The following is a 27,416-nucleotide window of genomic DNA, read 5'->3' as shown; positions in this document are numbered from 1 at the left end:
GCCTGCGCGCATCTCATCACAAGGCGTGGGTACTTGCATCAACGACAGGTGTCATACAGAGAGTGGGTTGCTCATGTATTGCAGGGCCAGGACACTCTTGTAGTCATGCTGCAGCAATTCTGTGGAAGGTCAGGAAAGTAACGACCAAAAATGACATGAAAGTGCAGAACAACGGGTACTCAAAGAGAGGTTTGGGTCAAATGGTCTTCTTCAACTAAGTTGCACATGTAGACAACAGCAGCAAAGCAGGCCCACGCCAACATGATTCAGCCTACACGAACACACTGTCACACTGAGCACAGCACAACACTAACCTGAAGGAAGTGCACAATGTTTTATGAGGCCTACATCAAATGATCCCCCGTACAAGCAGCTACATTGATGGAGGAAACCAAGATCCAAAGTGCTTCACAGCTATGGCATGATGCTTGGAAGCTGCGTCTAACAGCCAGCACAGCAAAACGAGAACCCCAAACTAAACACCACAGATCCCAAAAAATGTGAATATGAGCATTTGTACCAAACATTCACTGGCAATACAGCAACAAAGCATGGCAAGGAAAATTAGGTCAATGTCATCACACTCCTGGAGAGCAGAGGGCATGTTGTGGAGAACAGAGGCCTGGTGGTGCACCCTGACCATCCTTGGTTGGTAGCCAGCCCAGATAGGATCCTTGATGCAACACAGCTCCTTGAGATCAAGTGCCCCTTTAAGAGTTCCACATCTCTAACAGAATTTCTGAGTCGACCAAATGGTGACATCAAAAGCTTGGATGATGGATAGTACCTAATTTGTCCCAATGGAAAAATGGATACTACCTTCAGGTGGGTAAAAATGTTTAAGAAAATAGATGATTAGCTGTATTATTACAACTATTGAACATTGTATTGTAAACTCATACTAATCAGAATTGTGTGGCAATGTGCTTTCGTATTCCTTCTTTCAGACATAAGTGTCCATGATGTGCCTGGGCCTACAGAGCTGCAAGCTGGTTGTCTGGACACCAAGCAAGCACATAGAAGTGGACATTCCATTTGATAAAGACTACACAGTTGCACATGTGCAACAGCTGCATAAGTTCTACTTTTTACAGATGCTACCTAGGTTGGCTGATGATTTGGCTGAAAAGAAGATACATCTCTGCCCAAAGTACCTGGTCTCTGGGCATACACAATTCAATTAGTTTGGGTGTGGACTTACTTCAAGAAGTACTGTTTTAATAAATATATATATTAAATAATACATAAGATACTAATAGTAGATAATCAATTTATTAAGAGATATACCTACACAAACACAGTGTAATGATAAAACACAGTGTAATGATAAATTACCCTGAAAAATCTGTGGCATAGTAGCCTTTGTCTCACAAGGCAGCCATGGAATGAGATCCTTTGTGTGCTCAGCAATGACATCTATCCAGAATTTCGATGTTTTACAGAACTGACCGGGTGACCTTTTGAAGAGTCTTGCTAAATCAGCTACAACAAAGTTCTGTTTAAGTTTCATTAGTGTCAACAGAATTTGGTCTACAACTGGCATCGTTGATGATGTGGGGGCAAAAACTTTTAAGCAAGACACAAGTGTTGAATTCTAGTAGTGGAATCCCTGTGTTCAGCAGACAGTCTGCATCCTCTTTCAAAGTAACATCTGCAACAGACAGTGGTGACCTCTCGGGCTGGTGCAGTCGTCATGCCACATGTAATGGAGTAGGTGTGGTCCTCCATTGCTGGGTCTGACTGCTGTGTTTGGGCATCATGGAAGGTCTTTGAAATAGGACCTGGCTCCTCAGAAACCTCCACCACACCTGACTCACCTGCAGGTGATTAGTTGAAAATGAATATGAATATAGATGATTAGTTCATGAGATTATTTGTTAAGGATCTGGAAAAGCAAATACACTCATTTGAGATACTTTTAGAAACATTTTAAACTCCCTGTGCCTTAAAGCGTTTATCAGACTGTTCTCTACTGCAAATAAGCACTCTAAACCCAGTGGGATACATAGACTAGGTTTAATATTTTCTAAATAAATATGATATCTATTAGCTAGAACAGGGAATGACATTAACACTTGCCAAATACAGATTAAATGTTGGATGTGGCAGGCAAACATTTCAGGTCACTTGCCACCATGGCAGATAAAATAACCTATTAATATTATTATACTTTAAAAAATAATCATGGATTAAGGTTACACTATGTACCATATTTGTAATGTCAAGTAGCCTACCACTCACTCAGAGTTTACAATTATAAAGCGTTTAACATAGATTTCATAACTGGCAGATTTTTTTTTAAGTGTCTGGGAGAAATTAAAGAGATTAATTTCAGACCCTGACAAGAAGCTATCGTAGTCAAATATCTAGCAAAAACTGAAGACAAACACGCGAGATCAAAACTACTCGACATGTCTGTCAACCATCCTGCTGAGGCGGTGTCTCTTCTCTGGTGGCCTCTCATTGCAACATATGCATGTGACTGAGCAAATGTGTCATCATTTGTCATTTTTTCCCTATCTCGATGATTCACCCAACACGTCACTGTCATACGTTTGTACATTCAATAGTGCACCACTGTGAAGTAATTAGTGAGAGACTGAGTTGGAAAGTATGAGGAGTCCCACCCACCTTCGTTATATACATACAGGCTGAGCTTGAAAAATAGAACAGCGCGGGCAGGGAGAGACGTCTAGCAAACCAAAAGTAAGTGACTAACTAAATGCATTTTTTGCGTAAATCGAAGCTGAACTAGCTATAATATATCAATCGTTTCCAGTAGCGATAGTGCATAATACATTTTTCGGGTTTTTGACACATTGCTTGGATATATTCATTTCTCTACTAGCGAGCCTTCTTGCGCGAAGGCTATACACAGTATAACAAAATGTCTCATTGCAATGATAAAGTAGGCTAGGCCTATGGTTAGTTATAGAACTACTTGAAATGTATGTTTGAGTAATTTGCCTGACAACGACAGGCGGCTTCGGTAAATTTGCTTTTCTTCCGATTAGCTTCCCGATGCGGAAGCTTGACAATGTAGCAAAAGTACAACTTAAAGTGTAAAATGTAAAGTTTCCCTGGCTACCTTCCGCCTAAAAAGTCGACCAAAAGTTTAGTGGTGTCATTTTTGCATGTTTTCGATATTTTGCTTTCGTCCCTCTCCTCACCCCAACCTGGGCTCGAACCAGGGTCCCTCTGCACACGTAGACAACAGTTACCCTTTGCCCAGGTAGGGGCGAGGAGAATAACGGGAGCTATAATGGTACATTGATGATGTTGACCCGGATCACTGGTTGCTGCGGAAAAGGAGGGGGTCAAAAGGGGGGTGAATGTAACCGGTGTGAAATGGCTAGCTAGTTAGCGGGTGCGTTTCTAAAATGTATTTTTCGTTTTTATTTCACCTTTATTTAACCAGGTAGGCTAGTTGAGGACAAGTTCTCATTTGCAACTGCGACCTGGCCAAGATAAAGCAAAGCAGTGTGACACAGACAACAACACAGAGTTACACATGGAGTAAACAATAAACAAGCCAATAACACAATAAACAAATCAATGACACAGTAGAAAAAAATAGTCTAGAGTGTGCAAAAGGCAGAGTGTGCAAAAGGCATGAGGAGGTAGGCAATAAATAGGCCATAGGAGCGAATAGTTACAATGTAGCAGATTAATACTGGAGTGATAAATGAGCAGATGATGGTGTGCAAGTAGAGATACTGGTGTGCAAAAGAGCAGAAAAGTAAATAAAATAAAAGCAGTATGGTAATGAGGTAGATTGGGTGGGCTATTTACAGATGAACTATGTACAGCTGCAGCGATCGGTTAGCTGCTCAGATAATTGATGTTTAAAGTTGGTGAGGGAAATAAAAGTCTCCAACTTCAGCAATTTTTTGTTTTGTTTTTTGCAATTCGTTCCAGTCACTGGCAGCAGAGAACTGGAAGGAAAGGCGCCCAAATGAGGTGTTGGCTTTGGGGATGATCAGTGAGATATACCTGCTGGAACGTGTGCTACGGGTGGGTGTTGTTATCGTGACCAGTGAACTGAGATAAGGCAGAGCTTTACCTAGCATAGACTTATAGATGACCTGGAGCCAGTGGGTCTGGCGACGAATATGTAGCGAGGGCCAGCCGACTAGAGCATACAGGTCGCAGTGGTGGGTGGTATATGGGGCATTGGTGACAAAACGGATGGCACTGTGATAGACTGCATCCAATTTGCTGAGTCGAGTGTTGGAAGCTATTTTGTAGATGACATCGCCGAAGTCGAGGATCGGTAGGATAGTCAGTTTTACTAGGGTAAGTTTGGCGGCGTGAGCGAAGGAGGCTTTGTTGCCAAATAGAAAGCCGTTTCTAGATTTGATTTTTGATTGGAGATGTTTAATATGAGTCTAGAAGGAGAGTTTACAGTCTAGCCAGACACCTAGGTATTTATAGTTGTCCACATATTCTAGGTCGGAACCGTCCAGGGTGGTGATGTTAGTCGGGTGGGCGGGCAGCCAACTGTTGAAAAGCATGCGTTTGGTTTTACTAGCGTTTAACCTCTAGTGACACCCCATCCTGTGAACGGGACCGTTGTCATCATCTGACACTAATTAGCATAACGCAATGGACATAAATCTTCCTAGAAAATATTCCTATTCATGAAAATCACAAGTTAAATATATTGGAACACAGCTTAGCCTTTTGTTAATCACCCTGTCATCTCAGATTTTCAAAATATGTTTTACAGCCAAAGCTAGACAAGCATTTGTGTAAGTTTATCGATAGCCTAGCATAGCATTATGCCTTGCTAGCAGCAGGCAACCTTGTCACGAAAATCAGAAAAATATTTTTCTTTGATGAACTTCGGATGTTTTCACTCACGGGACTCCCAGGTAGATAGCCAAAGTACAGTGCCTTGCGAAAGTATTCGGCCCCCTTGAACTTTGCGACCTTTTGCCACATTTCAGGCTTCAAACATAAAGATATAAAACTGTATTTTTTTGTGAAGAATCAACAACAAGTGGGACACAATCATGAAGTGGAACGACATTTATTGGATATTTCAAACTTTTTTAACAAATCAAAAACTGAAAAATTGGGCGTGCAAAATTATTCAGCCCCCTTAAGTTAATACTTTGTAGCGCCACCTTTTGCTGCGATTACAGCTGTAAGTCGCTTGGGGTATGTCTCTATCAGTTTTGCACATCGAGAGACTGACATTTTTTCCCATTCCTCCTTGCAAAACAGCTCGAGCTCAGTGAGGTTGGATGGAGAGCATTTGTGAACAGCAGTTTTCAGTTCTTTCCACAGATTCTCGATTGGATTCAGGTCTGGACTTTGACTTGGCCATTCTAACACCTGGATATGTTTATTTTTGAACCATTCCATTGTAGATTTTGCTTTATGTTTTGGATCATTGTCTTGTTGGAAGACAAATCTCCGTCCCAGTCTCAGGTCTTTTGCAGACTCCATCAGGTTTTCTTCCAGAATGGTCCTGTATTTGGCTCCATCCATCTTCTCATCAATTTTAACCATCTTCCCTGTCCCTGCTGAAGAAAAGCAGGCCCAAACCATGATGCTGCCACCACCATGTTTGACAGTGGGGATGGTGTGTTCAGCTGTGTTGCTTTTATGCCAAACATAACGTTTTGCATTATTGCCAAAAAGTTCAATTTTGGTTTCATCTGACCAGAGCACCTTCTTCCACATGTTTGGTGTGTCTCCCAGGTGGCTTGTGGCAAACTTTAAACGACACTTTTTATGGATATCTTTAAGAAATGGCTTTCTTCTTGCCACTCTTCCATAAAGGCCAGATTTGTGCAATATACGACTGATTGTTGTCCTATGGACAGAGTCTCCCACCTCAGCTGTAGATATCTGCAGTTCATCCAGAGTGATCATGGGCCTCTTGGCTGCATCTCTGATCAGTCTTCTCCTTGTATGAGCTGAAAGTTTAGAGGGACGGCCAGGTCTTGGTAGATTTGCAGTGGTCTGATACTCCTTCCATTTCAATATTATCGCTTGCACAGTGCTCCTTGGGATGTTTAAAGCTTGGGAAATATTTTTGTATCCAAATCCGGCTTTAAACTTCTTCACAACAATATCTCGGTCCTGCCTAGTGTGTTCCTTGTTCTTCATGATGCTCTCTGCGCTTTTAACGGACCTCTGAGACTATCACAGTGCAGGTGCATTCATACGGAGACTTGATTACACACAGGTGGATTGTATTTATCATCATTAGTCATTTAGGTCAACATTGGATCATTCAGAGATCCTCGCTGAACTTCTGGAGTGAGTTTGCTGCACTGAAAGTAAAGGGGCTGAATAATTTTGCACGCCCAATTTTTCAGTTTTTGATTTGTTAAAAAAGTTTGAAATATCCAATAAATGTCGTTCCACTTCATGATTGTGTCCCACTTGTTGTTGATTCTTCACAAAAAAATACAGTTTTATATCTTTATGTTTGAAGCCTGAAATGTGGCAAAAGGTCGCAAAGTTCAAGGGGGGCGAATACTTTCGCAAGGCACTGTATTTATATACAGATCTGTATACATGTGTAACGTTACTTACATTTGATCAATAGAAAGCTGCCACATTTCATTCTAATGTATCAGAGCGATTGTGTTCCAGGTGGTAGCCTGTTTCTTAATTTAGGCTGTATTTGCCATTGATTTGTGGTTTGATTATTATACAGGATGTTAATAGCCTATGGGCTTTGGTGAGTATGCTGAACTTGTGTTCTGGTCAAATGCTTTGGTTTCTTATGTTGATGTCTTTGTGTCACAATTTCACTCCTGTATTACACTGTTGCTTGTTTACTTGAAATCTATAGGCCTCAGGCCACTGATAAGGGAAAGAGAAATACATTTGTGTTGAAATTAGTATTAGTTGTAGATAGGTTAGATAAATGAGAAGCATGGTTGATTGCTTTAGCCTCTGGTGTTTGGACTTTGGCTTTCTCGCTTAGTTTCATTTTAGGCTGTTGTCTTAGACTTGTGTCCGTACGGTACACTCCTAGAAAAAATGGTTCTGTGATTGTCCACATAGGAGAACCATTTTTGTTCCTGGTAGAACCCTTTTTGGGTCCAAGTTGAACTCTTTTGGGTTTCATGTAGAACACTCTGTGGAAACGGTTCTACATGGAACCCAAAAGGTGTTAATTAAAAGGTTATCCTATGGGAACAGCGAAAGTACCCTTTTTGTTATAGATAACACTTTTTTTCTAAGAATGTAGATTAAATGGGTGACGGTGTAATAACAGTTATGTAGTCCTTAAATCCATAAATATTATACTATAAAATTAGTTTGACACCCCTGCTGAACTTTGTACTGAATGTGCTTTTTATGTTGGCACACCTTGGGTCTAGTCAGTGACATGAAATAGAATGAATAGAGCTGACATGATTCCCTATTCTATTTGACACATAAATGTATGATGTAGAACAGATATGACTATCTGAACATTCTATAACTTTAAATCAAATCAAACGTATTTATAAAGCCCAGCTGATATCTCAAAGTGCTGTACAGAAACCCAGCCTAAAACCCCAAACAGTAAGCAATGCAGGTGTAGAAGCACGATGGCTAGGAAAAACTCCATAGAAAGGCCAGAACCTAGGAAGAAACCTAGCGAGGAACCAGGTTATGAGGGGTGGCCAGTCCTCTTCTGGCTGTGCTGGTGGAGATTATAACATAACATGGCCAAGATGTTCAAATGTTCATAGATGACCAGCAGGGTCAAATAATAATAATCACAGTGGTTGTCGAGGGTGCAACAGGTCAGCACCTCAGGAGTAAATGTCAGTTGACTGACTTTACATCTTCCGGAACAGGCTCTTGACCTAGAACTGTGTTCCTATTCAAATACAAAAAACAGTCTGTCATTCTTTTCAGTGTCACTAAAATGCAAATGATGAGAAGGAATACTTCCATGGAACCATACAGTGGCAAGAAAAAGTATGTGAACCCTTTCGAATTACCTGGACATACCTGGTCATACAATTTGATCTGATCTTCATCTAACAATAGACAAACACAGTCTGCTTAAACTAATAACACACAAACATTCATATGTTTTCATGTCTTTATTGAACACACCGTGTAAACAATCACATTGCAGAGTGGAACAAGTATGTGAACCCTTGGTTTTAATAACTGATTGACCCTACTTTGGCAGCAATAACCTCAAGCAAACGTTTTTTGTAGTTGCAGATCAGACCTGCACAACAATCAGGAGGAACAGCAATTTTCTTGTGATGTCTGTTGTGAACCACTATCTTGAGGTCATGCCACAGCATCTCAATCGGGTTGAGGTCAGGACTCTGATTGGGCCACTCCAGAAGGCGTATTTTCTTCTGTTGAAGCCATTCTGTTGTTCATTTACTTCTGTGTTTTGGGTCATTGTCCTGTTGCATCACCCAACTTCTGTTGATCTTCAATTGGTGGACACATACGATAACATTCTCCTGCAAAATGTCTTGATAAACTTGGGAATTCATTTTTCTGTTGATGATAGCAAGCTGTCCAGGCCCTGAGGCAGCAAAGCAGCCCCAAACCATGATGCCCCTTTCACCATACTTTACAGTTGGGATGAGACTTTGATGTTGGTGTGCTGTGCCTTTCTTTCTCCACACATTGTGTTGTGTGTTTCTTCCAAACAACTCAACTTTAGTTTCATCTGTCCACAGAATATTTTGCCAGTAGCGTTGTGGAACATCTAGATGTTATTTTGCGAACTTCAGAAGTGCAGCAATGTTTCTTTTGGACAGCAGTGGCTTCTTTCGTGGTGTCCTTCCATGAACACCATTCTTGTTTAGTGTTTTACATATCATAGACTCGTCAACAGGGATGTTAGCATGTTCCAGGGATTCCTGTAAGTCTTTAGCTGACACTAGGATTCTTCTTAACTGTCACGCCCTGACCGTAGATTGCTTTGTATGTTTCTGTTTTTTGTTTGGTCAGGGTGTGATGTGGGTGGGCATTCTATACTTGTATGTCTAGGTTTTGTATTTCTATGTTTTGGCCGGGTATGGTTCTCAATCAGGGGCAGCTGTCTTTCGTTGTCTCTGATTGAGAACCATACTTAAGTAGCCTGTTTTCCCACTGTTAGTTGTGGGTGGTTATTTTCTGTTTAGTGTTTGTTGCACCTGTCAGAACTGTTTCGGCTATGCTTTTTGTATTCAGTTCTCAGTCAGAATAAATAATATGAACATGTACCACGCTGCACCTTGGTCTTCACGTTCTTCTAATGAAAGTTGTTACATTAACCTCATTGAACATTCTGTGCTGTGCTCTTGCAGTCTTCTTTGCAGGACGGCCATTCCCAGGGAGAGTAGCAACAGTGCTGAACTTTCTCCATTAATAGACCATTTGTCTTACCGTGGACTGATGATCATCAAGGCTTTTAGAGATACTTTTGTAACCCTTTCCAGCTTTATGCAAGTCAACAATTCTTAATCTTGGGTATTCTGAGATATATTTAGTTTGTGGCATGATTCACATCAGGCAATGCTTCTTGTGAATAGCAAACTCACATTTTATGAGGGTTTTTTATAGGGCAGAGCGGCTCTAACCAAAATCTCCAATCTCGTCTCAATGATTGTACTCCAGGTTAGCTGACTCCTGACTCCAATTATATAATTGGAGAAGTCATTAGCCTTGGGGTTCATACTTTTTCCAACCTACACTGTGAATGTTTAAATTATGTATTCAATATAATTTGTGTGTTATTAGTTTAAGCAGACTGTGTTTGTCAGTTGTTGTGACTTAGATGAAGAACATATCTAATTTTATGACCAATTTATGCAGAAATCCAGATAATTCCAAAGGGTTCACATACTTTTTCTTGCCACTGTAGGTGTCTGAGCAATGCAGCAAACACCCCACTTTCAAAATAGGGGTGCAAACGTATGTTCTGGCATTCCACATTTTTAACCAGAAAATGATCATGGGTCATTGGGTAATTTGTCATTTTCAATTATTATCAATTAATTATTATGTTTTGAGCTAGTCTGTATTAAAATAGATATGTGCATTGTATATATGATATAACAATTAACAGATTGTATTTTGCACCCACTCCCCACTCAAGATTAATGGTTTTGCCCAATCAAAGTTTGCTTTGCTCCAGTGCACCACTGATTTGGTTCAGTGCAGTTAGGAATCACTAGATGCACCACTGGTGTTTAAATTGAAAAGGCAACTGCAAAATATAATTATATATTTTGTGCTGTTAAATTTGTATAATTGTTTTATATATTTTGTTGTGCTATTGTTAAATTTGTATAATTGTTTCATGTCCTATGGTGTTGGTCCAATGGTGTTACATATAATTTGAACTGTGTGCACCAGGAGCAAATTCAAGGCGTTCACACTTTATCAGCCCAGGGCCAAGAGCCTCTTTAGCCAAAGGGAGATTTTAGCCCGGGGCTAAGCGAGTGTTCACACTTGCACATTCTAAAGTGGGTTAGCACCAACCCAGGGTTAGCTGGCCCAGCTCCAGAGCAGGGTTAGCACCGATTTATAGCCTCTGAAACGCTGTGCCAAAATGGCCAGTTTGAATCAGGGTCAATAACAATGCCTAGAATGCCAAAGTCACTTAATTTACATAGCTATGCTTAAATTTGTATAATTGTTTTATATATTTTGTTGTGCTGTTGTAGTGCGTCCTGCTATCTGTCAATCGCCAGAATGCTTCCTGTCCAATCACAAAAGCTCCACGGTCACTTAATTTACATAGCTATGCTTGTGACGCCTGTACGTTATGCAAATTGTTATGCAATGTTGGCTGCAAATCTATACGATTTCATCCTTCCATCTGTGGACAAAAAAAACAATACTTTAATCTGTGCAAAAACATTGGTTGCTATGCAGCAGGCTGGCTAACGTCTTCTCCCTTATCCAAATAAAGTTACAAACTCTACAGCTGGAAAGGCAGTAAACGCTCAATTTTTGTCCGTTTTCATAGGTTTTTATTTACATTTAATTTAATATATGATAATAGTGTTCCATGATTTCACCTGAATCAGAAAAGTTTCTCGTGCGGGCACAGCATGCTCTGTGACGTTACTGGGGCGAGATCGTGAAACATTTCAAAAGTGAAACATTGTTTCCGAGGTCAGACAGGCAGAGAGCAAGGTTTATACAGACCGTCACTGTTGGAAATCAAATGCTAGGCTAGAAGCAATATGAAATGTAAGGCATAAACGCCGACGTTCTGTAAATTGCCTTGGAAATAATGGAGGACGCCGTTCCGGAAAACAGCTGGTCAAACTAGAAACACGTGGAAGGATTTGACAGCACAGAGCCACTTGAGGGACCACTTGAGACATTCATGTTCATCACTCACCACGTTAGGTTACCAATCGATGGTCTCTGCAAAAACAAATCACTACGTTTTTCTTCCTCGTTGGACCAGCGTTTACAATGTATATCATTTCAGCTTGTGTAGTTGTTGGTTTAGCTTTCTATAATGTTGTAGCAAGTAAGGTCTGCATGTATGTGTAGGCGCATATTGCGTCATGATTGCAAGGTGTCCCGATAACTTTTCCAACTGTCCCGTTATCTGGTTTTAATGTCCATTATTGAATGCCCTTCTAGCCAATCAAAAACGAGTATTCAACAACGTTGTGGTATATTTAAAGTGTAATTTTCCTCCACACGCGGTTTCCAGGCATTTAACACCATATGGCATTTTTTTGCCATCTATTTTCCAACTTCAATCGGTTAAATCACATTCGTAAAATGTTTTTATGCAGTTACAAAGGTAATGGTCCTGGCTGAGCCCCATATGCGAGCTCAGCAGTGCACCATGGCCGAATCACGGTTACAAATCAAATTGTATTCCTGCTTATGCTTTGTAAACAACAGGTGTGGACTAACATTGAAATGCTTACTTTCGGCCGTTCCCAACAATGCAGGGACGAAAGAAATAGAGAAAGTATAGAAAAGTAAAACACATAATAATACAAGTAATAATAGTTACACAATGAGTAGGCTAATGATAACAATATACACTGAACAAAAATCAAAAGGCAACATGTAAAGTGTTGGTCCCATGTTTCATGAGCTGAAATAAAAGATCTCAGAAATGTCTCTCAAATTTTGTGCACAAATTTGTTTACATGTCTGTTATTGAGCATTTCTTCTTTGCCAAAAAGAAGAAGTTCTACTGGCATCCGCCAAACCCAGATTCGTCTGTCGGACTGCCAGATGTTCTCCGGAGTGATGAATCACGCTTTACCGTGTTTCCACTGCTCCAGAGTCCAATGGCAGCGAGCTTTACACCAAGCTTGTGTGGCCTACCACTTTGCAGCTGAGCTGTTGTTGCTCCTAGACGTTTCCACTTCATGATAACAGCACTTACAGTTGACTAGGGCAGCTCTAGCAGGGCACACATTTTACAAACTGACTTGTTGGAAAGGTGGAAAGTCACTGAGCTCTTAAGTAAGGCCATTTTACTGCCAATGTTTGTCTGTGGAGATTGCATGGCTGTGTGCTCGATTTTAAACACCTGTCAGCAACGGGTGTGACTGAAATAGCCGAATCCACTCATTTGAATGAGTGTCCACATAACATGTGTATATATAGTGTAATTTATTGTGGCAAAACCTAAAAAAATGTTCTGTTCTCTTCATGAATATGGATTCCCACTGTTAAACAGTGTGGAATTGTAGGAAAAATGTATCTAAAATATTCTGGGGGAAATACCCCAGACCCCCCCCCCCCTTACAATTGCCTGTAAGGTCCCTCAGTCGAGCAGTGAATTTCAAACACAGATTTAACCACAAAGATGAGGGAGGGTTTTCAATGCCTCTCAAAGAAGGGCACCTATTGGTAGATGGGTAAAAACAAAAAAAGCATATCCCTTTGAGCATGAAATTAATAATTACACTTTGGTTGGTGTATCAATACCCCCAGTCACAACAAAGATACAGGTGTCCATCCTAACTCAGTTGCTGGAGACGAAGGAAACCGCTCAGGGATTTCACCAAGAGGCCAATTGTGACTTTAAAACAGTTGCAGAGTTCAATGGCTGTGATAGGAGAAAACTGAGGACAAATTAACAACATTGTAATTACTCAACAATACTAACCTAAATGACAGAGTGTAAAGAAGGAAGCTTGTATAGAATAAAAATATACCAAAACACGTATCCTGTAATAAGGAACTAAAGTAAAACTGCAAAAAACGTGGCAAAGAAATTTACTTTAAGTCCTGAATACAAAGCATTGTTTGTGGCAAATCCAACACAACGCATCACTGAGTAACACTCTTCTTATTTTCAAGCATGGTGGTGGCTGCATCATGTAATGGGGGATATGCTTGTCATTGGCAAGGACTAGGGAGTTTTATTAGAATAAAAATAAACTGAATAGAACTAAGCACAGGCAAAATCCTTCAGAAAACCCTTTTTTTGTCTGCTTTCCAACAGATACTGGGAGAGGAATTCACCTTTGAGCAGGACATTAACCTAAATCACAAGGCCAAATATTCACTGGAGTTGCTTACCAAGACATCATTGAATGTTCCTGAGTGACCTAGTTACAGTTTTGACTTAAATAGGCTTGAACATCTATGGCAAGACTTGAAAATGGCCATCTAGCAATGATTTACAACAAACTCCACAGAGTTTGAAGAATTTTTAAAAAAGAATTATGTGCAAATATTGTACAATCCAGGTGTGAAAATATCTTAGACTCACAGCTGTAATTGCTGCCAAAGGTGATTCTAACATGTATTGACTCAGGGGTGTGAATACTTATGTAAATGAGAGATTTCTGTATTTCATTTTCAATAAATGTGCAGAAATGTCAAAAGTGTTTTCACTTTGTCATTATAGGGTATTGTCTGTAGATGGGTGAGAAAAAAAAATATTTTGAATTCTGGCTGTTACACAACAAAATGTGGAATAAGTTAAGGGGTATTAATAGTTTCTGAAGGCACTGTATGTGTCCCAAAAATATTATTTCTGTGTTTATTTTTTGTAAACTTCATGTATGTAGTTGTTCCATTTATACACAGTTACCCATAAATTGATCATGTTAAAAATTAAACCATCAGCTAAGGAAATCATGATTCATTCCTGCTTAATGGGTCATCCTGAGGAATATAGCCATGTTTCTTCTCCCCAGCTAAACTTCATGGAGAGGGGAGTGGCCCACTGCATTTTCCTGTCATCATAACCTAACCCGGAACAGAAAAACTCCAAACAGAATGCATTTACACATAAAAAATAGGCCTTACATTTAGATATTTTTCCTTATTTCAGACCATAAACCATGAGTTATCCAGGATACCCCGCTCAAGCTGGTGGCTATCCCCCTCAGCCGGGCGCCTACCCACCCCAAGCTGGAGGCTATCCCCCTCAGCCGGGCGCCTACCCACCTCAAGCCGGAGGCTATCCACCCCAGGCAGGTGGTTACCCCCCACAGGCAGGTGGTTACCCCCCACAGGCTGGTGGTTACCCCCCTCAGGCTGGTGGCTATCCACCACAGCCTGGAGCTGGAGGGTACCCAGCCATACCCCCAGCAGGTAAGGCCTCAGGACAACAGATGCCTAATACAGTGCCTTGCGAAAGTATTCGGCCCCCTTGAACTTTGCGACCTTTTGCCACATTTCAGGCTTCAAACATAAAGATATAAAACTGTATTTTTTTGTGAAGAATCAACAACAAGTGGGACACAATCATGAAGTGGAACGACATTTATTGGATATTTCAAACTTTTTTAACAAATCAAAAACTGAAAAATTGGGCGTGCAAAATTATTCAGCCCCCTTAAGTTAATACTTTGTAGCGCCACCTTTTGCTGCGATTACAGCTGTAAGTCGCTTGGGGTATGTCTATCAGTTTTGCACATCGAGAGACTGACATTTTTTCCCATTCCTCCTTGCAAAACAGCTCGAGCTCAGTGAGGTTGGATGGAGAGCATTTGTGAACAGCAGTTTTCAGTTCTTTCCACAGATTCTCGATTGGATTCAGGTCTGGACTTTGACTTGGCCATTCTAACACCTGGATATGTTTATTTTTGAACCATTCCATTGTAGATTTTGCTTTATGTTTTGGATCATTGTCTTGTTGGAAGACAAATCTCCGTCCCAGTCTCAGGTCTTTTGCAGACTCCATCAGGTTTTCTTCCAGAATGGTCCTGTATTTGGCTCCATCCATCTTCCCATCAATTTGAACCATCTTCCCTGTCCCTGCTGAAGAAAAGCAGGCCCAAACCATGATGCTGCCACCACCATGTTTGACAGTGGGGATGGTGTGTTCAGCTGTGTTGCTTTTACACCAAACATAACGTTTTGCATTGTTGCCAAAAAGTTCAATTTTGGTTTCATCTGACCAGAGCACCTTCTTCCACATGTTTGGTGTGTCTCCCAGGTGGCTTGTGGCAAACTTTAAACAACACTTTTTATGGATATCTTTAAGAAATGGCTTTCTTCTTGCCACTCTTCCATAAAGGCCAGATTTGTGCAATATACGACTGATTGTTGTCCTATGGACAGAGTCTCCCACCTCAGCTGTAGATCTCTGCAGTTCATCCAGAGTGATCATGGGCCTCTTGGCTGCATCTCTGATCAGTCTTCTCCTTGTATGAGCTGAAAGTTTAGAGAGACGGCCAGGTCTTGGTAGATTTGCAGTGGTCTGATACTCCTTCCATTTCAATATTATCGCTTGCACAGTGCTCCTTGGGATGTTTAAAGCTTGGGAAATCTTTTTGTATCCAAATCCGGCTTTAAACTTCTTTACAGCAGTATCTCGGACCTGCCTGGTGTGTTCCTTGTTCTTCATGATGCTCTCTGCGCTTTTGACGGACCTCTGAGACTATCACAGTGCAGGTGCATTTATACGGAGACTTGATTACACACAGGTGGATTGTATTTATCATCATTAGTCATTTAGGTCAACATTGGATCATTCAGAGATCCTCACTGAACTTCTGGAGAGAGTTTGCTGCACTGAAAGTAAAGGGGCTGAATAATTTTGCACGCCCAATTTTTCAGTTTTTGATTTGTTAAAAAAGTTTGAAATATCCAATAAATGTCGTTCCACTTCATGATTGTGTCCCACTTGTTGTTGATTCTTCACAAAAAAATACAGTTTTATATCTTTATGTTTGAAGCCTGAAATGTGGCAAAAGGTCGCAAAGTTCAAGGGGGCCGAATACTTTCGCAAGGCACTGTATATGCACATGCAGCATGTTTTATATGTTTTATTCTCTAAACAACCTTCGCTGTGCTGAGAGACAACACTCACAGACCAACTTGTGACTGACATAGTACTCCCATTCTGCTGACTAGAATTGGCAAGTGTGTTTATTGCTAGTCCTGGTGTTTCATTCCAAAGCCAATTTAATACGGACCCATTTCTTTACCTCTCTGCCCTAGCAGCAATACCAGATATTTGTTAAAACTTCTCTAGTATGAAGTTTAAGCACTTTCTATTTCTATTTAAAATAGAACAATTATCCTCTGGTTTCTGGTACCCCTGATTGAAGGATTTATTGATTGATTGATTAATCAATTACTTGATTGGTTGACTACAATCATATACAACCACAACATCAAAGCAAAACAGTCCAAACTTTTGTAAAACAGTAGTAATAGTACATAGTGATTTGCCATAAACAGTTTAGTGGCATGCCCATCTATGTCATCTGTTACAGATAGTTGGGGAGGTGGTGCTGGTTTCCCCGCCTTTGGTCTTGACAATCTGTCCAACCCTGGATTCAGCGCAGGCAATCTCCCAGCCATGGTAAGTCTGGCATGAAAATACAGTACAACACCCCCCCCCCCCCCTCCATGCCGGGTTACGGAGGAGGACCAGCGCCTAATCAGCCCATGCCAGTGTACCCTCAAGCCCCGTCGCCCAACCCGTCCATGCCTGGAGGTGGAGCCATTCCAGTCTCTCCTGCCATCAATGTAAGACACACTGGGAGGATTTAACCCTATTTTGACAATAGTCCTTCAAAACACCATTTTAGGACAGGCATACATCTGTTTATGGGTCCATACTTTATCCAAGGGTTTAAACTTGAATACCTAAATGTTCTGCACTAATATTGATTGGGCTTCTATCGTTTTCTTACTCTTCTTGAGATGTCAATTATAAGAGATTTTGCCAGGAGTTTTACTAGCAAATAACACTGACAGTGTTAAGCAATCAGATTTCATTATGGATTAATTCCCTTTTCTTTCAGAGAGGATTCAGGGGAAGCATCAAGGATTATCCGGGAGCAGACCCACTGAGAGATGTGGAGGTTCTGAGGAAAGCCATGAAGGGCTTTGGTGAGTTGGTTAAATAGACCCTGTCCAGAAACAACCCCTAGCCCCTTAAACTGGAGTCTCGTGAGTGAGTTAGACCCTGTCCAGAAACAACCCCTAACCTTTTATACATTGGTCCAGTGATTGAGTTAGTTAGTGGCCAGCCATATTTGACATTTGTATATACAGTGTGTATGATATTATAAATACCTCACATGCGACTCGTAATAAGACTAAGCAATAGGCCAATATTTATTTTAATCTGACTCATAAAGATAATTACGAATATGCAAAAGACTACAGTTAAACCATGTGCAATCGAGTATAATGCGTTTAGCTGACTAAGGAATGGTCATGGGTAGTGACTATCAAAGCAAGTATTATTTCATAACTGTAAAATGAATACAAGACATAAAGCTTAAGTTATAAGGTTAAACTGACATTAACAAAGCATTATTGTAGGCATATACACTATCGGTCAAGTTTTAGAACACCTACTCATTCAAGGGTTTTTCTTTATGTTTTACTATTTGCTACATTGTAGAATAATAGTGAAGACATCAACACTATGAAATAACACATATGGAATCATGTAGTAACTAAAACAGTGTTAAGCAAATCAAAATATATTTTATATTTAAACATTTTTAAATAGCCACCCTTTGCCTTGATGACAGCTTTGCATAATCTTGGGATTCTCTCAACCAGCTTCACCTGGAATGCTTTTCCAACAGTCTTGAAGGAGTTCCCACATATGCTGAGCACTTGTTGGCTGCTTTTCCTTCACTCGGTGGTCCAACACATCCCAAACCATCTAAATTTGGTTGAGGTCAGGTGATTGTGGAGGTCAGGTCATCTGATGCAGCACTCCATCACTCTCCTTCTTGGTAAAATAGCCCTAACACAGCCTACAGTGTGTTGGGTTATTGTCCTGTTGAAAAACAAATGATAGTCCCACTAAGCCCAAACCAGATTGGATGGCGTATAGCTGCAGAATGCTGTGGTAGCCATGCTGGTTAAGTGTGCCTTGAATTCTAAATAAATCACAGACAGTGTCACCAGAAAAGCACCGCCACACCATATCACCTCCTCCTTCATGCTTCACGGTGGGAAATACACATGCGGAGATCATCCGTTCAACCATACCGCGTCTCACAAAGACACGGAGGTTGGAACCAAAAATCTCCAATTTGGACTCATCAGACCAAAGGACACATTTCCACCGGTCTAATGTCCTTTGCTCGTATTTCTTGGCCCAAGCAAGTCTATTCTTCTTATTGGTGTCCTTTAGTAGTGGTTTCTTTGCAACAATTCGACCATGAAGGCCTGATTCACGCAGTCTCCTCTGAACAGTTGATGTTGAGATGTGTCTGTTACTTAAACTCTGTGAAGCATTTATTTGGGCTGCAATTTCTGAGGCAGGTAACTCTAATGAAATTATACTCTGCAGCAGAGGTAACTCTGGGTCTAGTTGACTAGTCCTTTGGCATTGTCTCCTGTCTTCCAACTCCAGGTGTCAGAGAGCACATGAATAAGGGCCGAGCATACATAAGCCCTATCTAATCTTGGAACCAGAAACAAATATTACATGTGTAATGGCCAGATGTCACGAGAGAATAGGCCCTGTCCAGAAACAACCCCTTGTCAGTAACCTTATACAATACACACTTGTGTAGATCTGAAAGGAATGGATAGGTAAATTCAACACTAGCAATGACATTGCCTTCTATCATTGAGCCTCAATCTTTGAATTACTTAATTATGTATGAAGACCTGGTAATGATATTTGCTGAGCTATACTAGTAAAAAAAAATGATGTTATAAACTCATGAAGGGAAATGGATGGGCAGTTTTGAATATGTGTTCTGACAGGGAACTTGTCCAACAGGTACTGATGAACAGGCCATCATAGACCTGCTAGGGAGTCGCTCAAACATACAGCGTGTTCCCATGCTCGCGGCCTTCAAAACTTCCTACGGAAAGGTAATACAGTTACATTTAAAAACGTGATACTTTATTTATCTAATTTGAGTTATTATGGAACAAATGAATATAATGAGTGTTACAGCATCATACAATGATCTGTATAAGTGAGGTTCAGGGAGGGTCAGAGGGTATATCTCAACAGCAGCTGATGGTTCTGCCAGTTAACAACGTAGCTGGGGGACTTGATTCCCTCAGACCCCATAATAGCAGTACCCGGAACACACATGGCACAGCAGTTGAACACAGATAGCATTAATGCTTGAAGTGAACTGAAGTAGGTCCCGCCACTCATTTTGGGTGCCGGTACGCTTTCTATATATTTGCCGTTACTTATCATATTTTACAGCCAATATTCTAAAAGAGGTGCCAGTACTCAAGCAGTACAGGAAATGACGGTGCCGATATTCAAGTTATAGAACAGTGAAAGTGCTTGTTCTCTGTACCACTGAGCACCAGCCCAACTCAAGAATATCTTGGTTAGCATTGAATTATACCAAGCTTGTATCCACTTACCTTCCTAGGATCTGGTTAAGGATCTGAAGTCAGAGCTGTCAGGGAACTTTGAGAAGCTGGTGCTGGCCATGTTGAAGACCCCAGCCCAGCTTGATGCATATGAACTCAAAGATGCCATTAAGGTTTGTGAAAGGGTTTTTATAATCACTGACATGGATACTCTCTCTTAGCGTGTGTGTATGTTTGCGTTCGTACGTGCAAACAAGTGGAATGTTTTTGTTTTGTGTTTGACACAACTAGCTAAACTAGTTTAACGAATAGAGAAATAGTAATATTCATGTTGTAAACCTACCAACTGTTCTCTACTGTATGTTCTGACAGGGTGCAGGGACAGACGAGGCTTGTCTGATAGAGATCCTGTCCTCTCGCTCCAACGCAGAGATCAGAGAGATCAACATGGTCTACAAGACAGGTAAGTACAGGGATGACAGACAGCGTTGAGGAAAAAACCTTTGAAATAAATATGAGAAGTGTACTGCTCTGTACTGTGCTGTGTAAGAAAGCTGTGTGTGTTATTTCAGAGAATAAGAAGTCACTGGAAGATGCCATCAGTGGGGACACCTCAGGACACTTCCGTAGACTCCTCATCTCTCTGGCCCAGGTACAGCCTATGGCCCATAGATGTAGAATAATGTATACATTAGAAATACATATACATAGGAATAGATACAGTACATACAGTTGAAGTCGGAGGTTTACATACACCTTAGTCAAATACCTTTAAACTCAGTTTTTCACAATTCCTTACATTGAATCCTAGTAAAAAATTCCCTGTCTTAGGTCAGTTAGGATCAGCACTTTATTTTAAGAATGTGAAATGTCAGAATAATAGTAGAGAGAGTTATTTATTTCAGCTTTTATTTCTTTCATCACATTCCCAGTGGGTCAGAAGTTTACATACACTTAATTAGTATTTGGTAGCATTGCCTTTAAATTGTTTAACTTGGGTCAAACGTTTCAGGTACCCTTCCACACGCTTCCCACAATAAGTTGGGTGAATTTTGGCCCATTCCTCCTGACAGAGCTGGTGTAACTAACTCCTAGCTCGCACACGCTTTTTCAGTTCTGTCCACACATTTTCTTCAGGATTGAGGTCAGGGCTTTGTGATGGCCACTCCAATACCTTGACTTTGTTCGTCCTTAATCCATTTTGCCACAATGCTTGGGGTCATTGTCCATTTGGAAGACCCATTGCGACCAAGCTTTAACTTCCTGACTGATGTCTTGAGATGTTGCTTGAATATAGACACATAATTTTCCTGCCTCATGATGCCATCTATTTTGTGAAGTGCACCAGTCCCTCCTGCAGCAAAGCACCCCCACAACATGATGCTGCCACCCCCGTGCTTCACGGTTGGGATGGTGTTCTTCAGCTTGCAAGCCTCCCCTTTTTCCTCCAAACATAACCATGGTCATTATGGCCAAACAGTACTATTTTTGTTTCATCAGACCGGAGGACATTTCTCCAAAAAGTGCAGTCTTTGTCCCAGTGTGCAGTTGCAAACTGTAGTCTGGCTTTTTTCATGGCGGTTTTTCAGCAGTGGCTTCTTCCTTGCCGAGCGGCCTTTCAGGTTATGTCGATATAGGACTCGTTTTACTGTGGATATAGATACTTTTGTACCTGTTTCCACTAGCATCTTCACAAGGTCCTTTGCTGTTGTTTTGGGATTGATTTGCACTTTTCGCACCAAGGTACGTCGATCTCTAGGAGACAGAACGCGTCTCCTTCCTGAGTGGTATGACGGCTGCGTGGTCCCATGGTGTTTATACTTGCGAACTATTGTTTGTACAGATGAACGTGGTACCTTCAGGCGTTTGGACATTGCTCCCAATGATGAACCAGACTTGTGGTTGAAGTCTGTAGTTGTAAAAATTTTGAAAAATTAGTTTTACATTTGTAAAGTTTTGTAACACATTTCATACAATTATACTCTTTGTGCCATGGGGCAGAGATACCTTTTTGAAGTTTTAAAGCAAATTTCCTGCAATTCTACACATTTTGCCATGACTTATGCCATGTTAGTGATATCTGAGTGAGAGTGACTAACAAAATCAATGGGCCCTGCGTGCCCTGTCAGTATTCGCCCATTAACACTACAAGGTGTAGATAACTGGCTGGACTAATTTACTAACCTACTTGTTAGCTGATATGGTTAATTGAGTGACTGTCAGTGACTGAAAAAACAAGAGAAAAACTGCTGATGCACAACCAAATGTCTAACTTGCACGTTGGGTATTCTACCATTCTAACTCTCAACAGTTCCAGTCGGGGTCCCTAAGCGATCGCTTATGTTGCCTATGCCTGCAGCTGGCCCTGATTATGTGTTGTGTTTGTGCTCTCAGGGTAATCGAGATGAAAGAGAGACAGTGGACATCTCTGTAGCCAAACAAGATGCCCAGGTAAATTGTCATTTCTTATCTATAATGAACCTTGTGACGTCTAAATCTACAGACTGTATTGTGTCTTCAACATACTTAGGAACAGGTGTTTTTCATCAAATTTGAGCTGGAAAAACTCAGGACCCTACACGGCATACTTTAAATCTCTACCTACTCATTGAAAGATGCCTGTGTGTATTGTCTGCCCTCTGTCCAGGCCCTGTATGCTGCTGGAGAGAACAAGGTGGGAACAGATGAGTCCAAGTTCAATGCCATCCTGTGTGCCAGGAGCAAACCCCACCTCAGAGCAGGTAACTACAAGGGAGAGGAATGGTACTGTAAGAAGTCAAATATAAATTAAATGTACACTCACTTGCCAGTTTATTATGTACACCACCCATTCACGAATATGGTTCACTCCTTCAGACGGTGAGTAACGTGGCCGTGGCTTGCTATATAAAGCAAGTAGGCAGACAGGCATCGAAGCATTCAGTTACTGTTAGAATCTACGGTAGAATGGGCATAACTAGTGACCTAAAGGACTTTGAGCATAGTATGGTCTTCAGTGTCAGGCGCACTGGTTCCGGTGTCTCAGAAACGGCTGCCCTCCTGGGCTTTTCACGCACGACAGTGTCTAGGGTTGACAGAGAACTGTGGGACAAACAAAAAACATCCAGTCGGCTGCGGTCCTGTGGGCGAAAACATCTTGTTGATGAGAAGGAGAATGGCAAGAATCGTGCAAGCTAGCATGCTGGCCACAAACATGCAAACAACGCCGCAGCACAACAGTGGTGTGCAGAACGCACAACTCGTTAAACCCTGTCACGGATGGGCTATTGCAGCAGACGACCACACTGGGTTCCTATCAGCTACAAAAAGCAGCTCAAGTGGGCACGCGATCACCAACACTGGACAATTAAGGAGTGAAAAAATATTGCCTGGTGTGACAAATCCCAGTTCCTGTTGCATCATGCTGATGGCCGAGTCAGGATTTGGCGTAAGCAGCATGAGTCCATGGACACATCCTGCCTGGTATCAACGGTACAGTCTGGTGGTGTAATGGTGTGGGGAATATTTTCCTGGCACACGTTAGGTCCCTTGATACCAATTGAGCAACGTTTGAACGCCACACCTTGTAGAATCCATGCCTCGAGGATTCCGGCTGTTCAGGAGGCAAAAGGGGTCTGACCCGGTACTAGATGGCCACTGAGTGTATATGAAATATCAGTCCTCTGGTGCTGTCCGCTCATCTTGATTCATAGCTTTTGCCACTACCTTATCCGTGTGTGTGTGTGTGTGTGTGCCTGTGTGTGCGTGCATATGTGCAGTGTTCCATGAGTATCAGCAAATGTGTGGCAGAGACCTAGAGAAGAGCATCGACAGAGAAATGTCTGGAGACCTGGAGAGTGGAATGGTGGCCGTGGGTAAGAGGACACCTTTTCGTTAACACACACCCATTCAGGTCACACCTACACGTCTCTACGCAAACACATACTAACACTCTATGTCACACCACTACACACACACAGAGTGAAATACCCAGATGTATGTGTAGGGGATTACCAAAAAAAAACTTGAACAATGGTTCCACCCAATTCCTGTATGGGGTTTCACTGTTTGACGTAACAGTAGCTGGGAATTTATTTTTAAGCTGAATGTGTTATGTTATGGGATTTATATGAATAATGACTAAATTATGTATACATTTAACGTAGAACTATAACTAAACAGTAGAATACTACCCTGTCACTGTATGAATGTATGAATCCTATTATAATCAAAACACTGAATATAATGTGTGTAGTTTTAGTCAAGAATTAGAACGAGGACTTTCTGTTCCTTGTTCGAAACGAATGGAGCTATCGCCAGACCGGCTGGAATACTGTGTTCCTTACAGGACATTCTGTAGATTGTAGTAGATTGTCTGTCACCTGTTAAACAATGTGAGAAGGCTTGTCAACTATATTGCCATTGTATCTGAGAGGAGGAGGGACATTTATGACGAAATGTGAGGTATATAAACCAATGTACATGGTATTATGAGCAGAGCTCTCGAGAATAAGCACTATTGGCTAAGTTGACTGATCTCTGTCCGTTTCATTTAAATAAGAACCTTACAAATTCTTAGAAAAAGACAGAGTGTGTTAATTGCATTGGAAAATGAACATGAGAACAAAATTCTCTTGACAGTTAACACCCATAGCTTACTCATTCTTACTGTGAAAATATGTTATAGAAGATGCTATAACAATATGTGAGTTGTCACACTGTTGCTGTCTGAATGAGTAATTGTTGTTGTTATTTTCCTTCACTTGGCTATCGTTGCTCCGGTTAATGGTACAGTAACATGCTTTTAGATTATTTTGACTGGGTGACATCGTTGTTATTATCTGACTTTGTATCAAGAGATGCTCACTCTCCATACACACTTCATAGTAATGATGTGTTGTTTGCTTGTTCCATTATGCATGATGTTTGTCCGTACAGAAGTCATGTTGATGTGATGTTTAAAAATGTATTTCACGCTTCTGACTGTGTTTATCAAACCACATTCATATATTTTCATATACACTGAGTATACAAAACATTATGAACTCTTTGCATGACATAGACTGACCAGGTGAATCCAGGTGAAAGCTATGATCCCTTATTGATGTCACCTGTTAAATACACTTCAATCAGTGTAGATGAAGGGGAGGAGACCGTTTAAAGAAGGATTTTTAAGCATTGAGACAAGTGAGACATGGATTGTGTATGTGTGCCATTCAGAGGGTGAATGTCCAAGATAGAAAATGGGCTTTTGAAAGGGGTATGGTAGTCGGTGCCAGGCACATCAATTTGTGTCAAGAACTGCAACACTGCTGGGTTTTTCACGCTTAACAGTTTCCTGTGTGTATCAAGAATAGTCCACCACCCAAAGACCATCCAACCAACTTGACACAACTGTTGGAAACATTGGTGTCAACATGGGCCAGCAGCCCTGTGGAACACTTTCGACACCTTGTAGAGTCCAGGCCCTGGCGAATTGAGACTGTTCTGCGTGCGGGCAAAAGGGGCGGGTGCAACTCAATATTTGTATGTTTTGTACACTCAGGGTATTTTCAAGTTCTGGTTTCAGATATGACTTGACAATCTTTTCAGTTTTATCCCTTCATATCATTTTTAACCGTTAGTTTTGTTTGTTTCTGAGAGTTTCCTTCAACACACAGTATCAGTCACCTTGTCTCAAGTCTGTTTGTGCTCTTGCAAACTCAAAGGCTTTCATTTTCAAGCTAAACATTTGGCATGACAATGACTGACTAGGAGTTGGCATTGTAGCACAAACAGACTGGGCCATGTTATCAGTCCCTCCCTCCGAAGACTAGCGCCCGCCTACTAAGGTTAATTCTAACCCTCTGCTCTCTCTGTGTTCCAGTCAAGTGTATTAAGAACACACCCGCCTACTTTGCTGAGAGACTTTACAAGGCCATGAAGGTAAGACACGCCCCGTTTCTGTCTGTATGTCTGTCTGTCTGGACTGATTACAACATACTGTACATACAGCACAGAACAACAAAACTGTCCACGACAGATAAGTGAACACTGTTTACACTCACTACATTTTCACTTTACCAGTCCCAATGATATTGCATTGTATTACAGTAATTGCTTCTGATAACTGTACTCTTTAAATAAGTGTGTGCGTGTGTGTGTTTGTGTTTGTGTGCGCGCGCATGTGCGTGTTTTCTCAGGGGGCCGGGACCAAGGACAAAACCCTGATTAGGATAATGGTGACCCGTTCTGAGGTGGACATGTTGGATATCCGTCAGGAATACGTCAAGACATATGGCAAGTCGCTCTACACAGACATCTCTGTAAGTATCTCTCCTCATCACTACACAAATTCCAACACACATACACACACCAGTACCTTCAATAATGCTACTGCTATAGAGCAAGTTAGGCATTCTAGTATGATGTTCTGGACTAGTTTGTTGATGTGTTTGTTGTTGTCTATGACAGGGAGACACTTCAGGGGACTATAAGAAACTGCTGTTAAAGCTGTGTGGAGGGAGCGACTAGAGGAACCATGTCAGCTTTCTTTACAGGATGTCCCCCACACTATATCTCCAATGTTTACATATATACCCATTTACTGACTAGCCTATAATAGTGTATATATATATATATATATATATATCTATGCATGCACCACAGTCAGCAATACTGCATGCCATGCCATCCATTTTCTTCATTGCAACTTTTAGCACATGTTATGATATGAGAACCTCCAATCATAAAAGCTGTTCCTTTTCTATATTTTGTATGAGCAAGAAAGTATATGTTTTTCCATAAGTGTAATATCAGTGCTGGATATTATAACTTAGTCAGGGTAAAAATGCCCTAAAGGTGCAACTTTGATTAGAATTGGAATTTAAATCAATATATATTTTATTTTTTCAAGCCTGTGCCAATATTATGCATATCTAATTGTAAATGTTAACTAAGTAGTAATTGGTTTAGTTGAAATGTTAAATACATGACTCTGAAGTCAGAATACTTAGCAGCTAAAGTACCTAAAGTACCAAAGTGTTCGGTTTATATTTGTGTTTATATGGTGTACACTATCATTGTGTTTTTTTGTCTGCTGTTTGCTATAATCTCTTTGAGCATATCTGTCAATCTAACTTCTAACTAAAATCTAATTTCATTAACGGTGCTCTGATTTAATATTACATCTGAAAATAAATGTTGAGAAACACTGCTGTTTTTTCCCCTACTGATGATTTCATCCATTTAAAAAAAATGTTTAACCTTTATTTAACCAGGCAAGTCAGTTAAGAACAAATTCTTATTTTCAATGACAGCCTAGGAACAGTGGGTTAACTGCCTGTTCAGGGGCAGAATGACAGATTCCTTGAGGCAAGGAAGAGCACTAATTCCTGTTTCTGACCCCAGGCCCCTGACACTTTCAACAAATGGCTGATGTTCTTGGCCTGTTATTTGTGGAGTCAGTGAGCAAAGGAGAAAACCGTGCCAGTTGCAATGACCTTTATTTGAAAGCAGTCACAGCAATATGATTTTGTAGACAAGTCGTTTTTATTTTTTTATTTCACCCTTATTTAGCCAGGTAGGCAAGTTGAAACAAGTTCTCATTTACAACTGCGACCTGGCCAAGAATAAAGCATACATACAACAACACAGAGTTACACATGGAATAAACAAAACATACAGTCAATAATACAGTTGTAGAAAACCTATATACAGTGTGTGCAAATTAGGTAAGAAAATGAAGGGAAGGCAATAAATAGGCC

The 27,416-nt window shown here is 40.9% G+C and overlaps 1 protein-coding gene across 1 annotated transcript; it reads left to right on the top strand.

The window, feature by feature from the left end:
• The first annotated feature begins 2,440 nt into the window (after positions 1 to 2,440).
• anxa11a (annexin A11a) lies at positions 2,441 to 26,866 on the top strand. The gene is given in 15 exon segments (XM_036960308.1): positions 2,441 to 2,706; positions 14,252 to 14,514; positions 16,647 to 16,735; positions 16,738 to 16,902; positions 17,181 to 17,268; positions 19,133 to 19,227; positions 19,752 to 19,865; positions 20,065 to 20,155; positions 20,265 to 20,344; positions 22,087 to 22,143; positions 22,340 to 22,433; positions 23,451 to 23,546; positions 25,538 to 25,596; positions 25,854 to 25,976; positions 26,125 to 26,866. Coding segments are annotated over 14 exon segments (1,464 nt in total). The 5' UTR covers positions 2,441 to 2,706; positions 14,252 to 14,261; the 3' UTR covers positions 26,185 to 26,866.
• Positions 26,867 to 27,416: the final 550 nt, after the last annotated feature.

Source organism: Oncorhynchus mykiss, chromosome 23 (assembly GCF_013265735.2).
Source record: "Oncorhynchus mykiss isolate Arlee chromosome 23, USDA_OmykA_1.1, whole genome shotgun sequence".
NCBI lineage: Eukaryota > Metazoa > Chordata > Actinopteri > Salmoniformes > Salmonidae > Oncorhynchus > Oncorhynchus mykiss.
The sequence above is the reverse complement of the archived record's forward strand: the minus strand, read 5'-3'. Positions and strand labels throughout refer to the sequence as shown.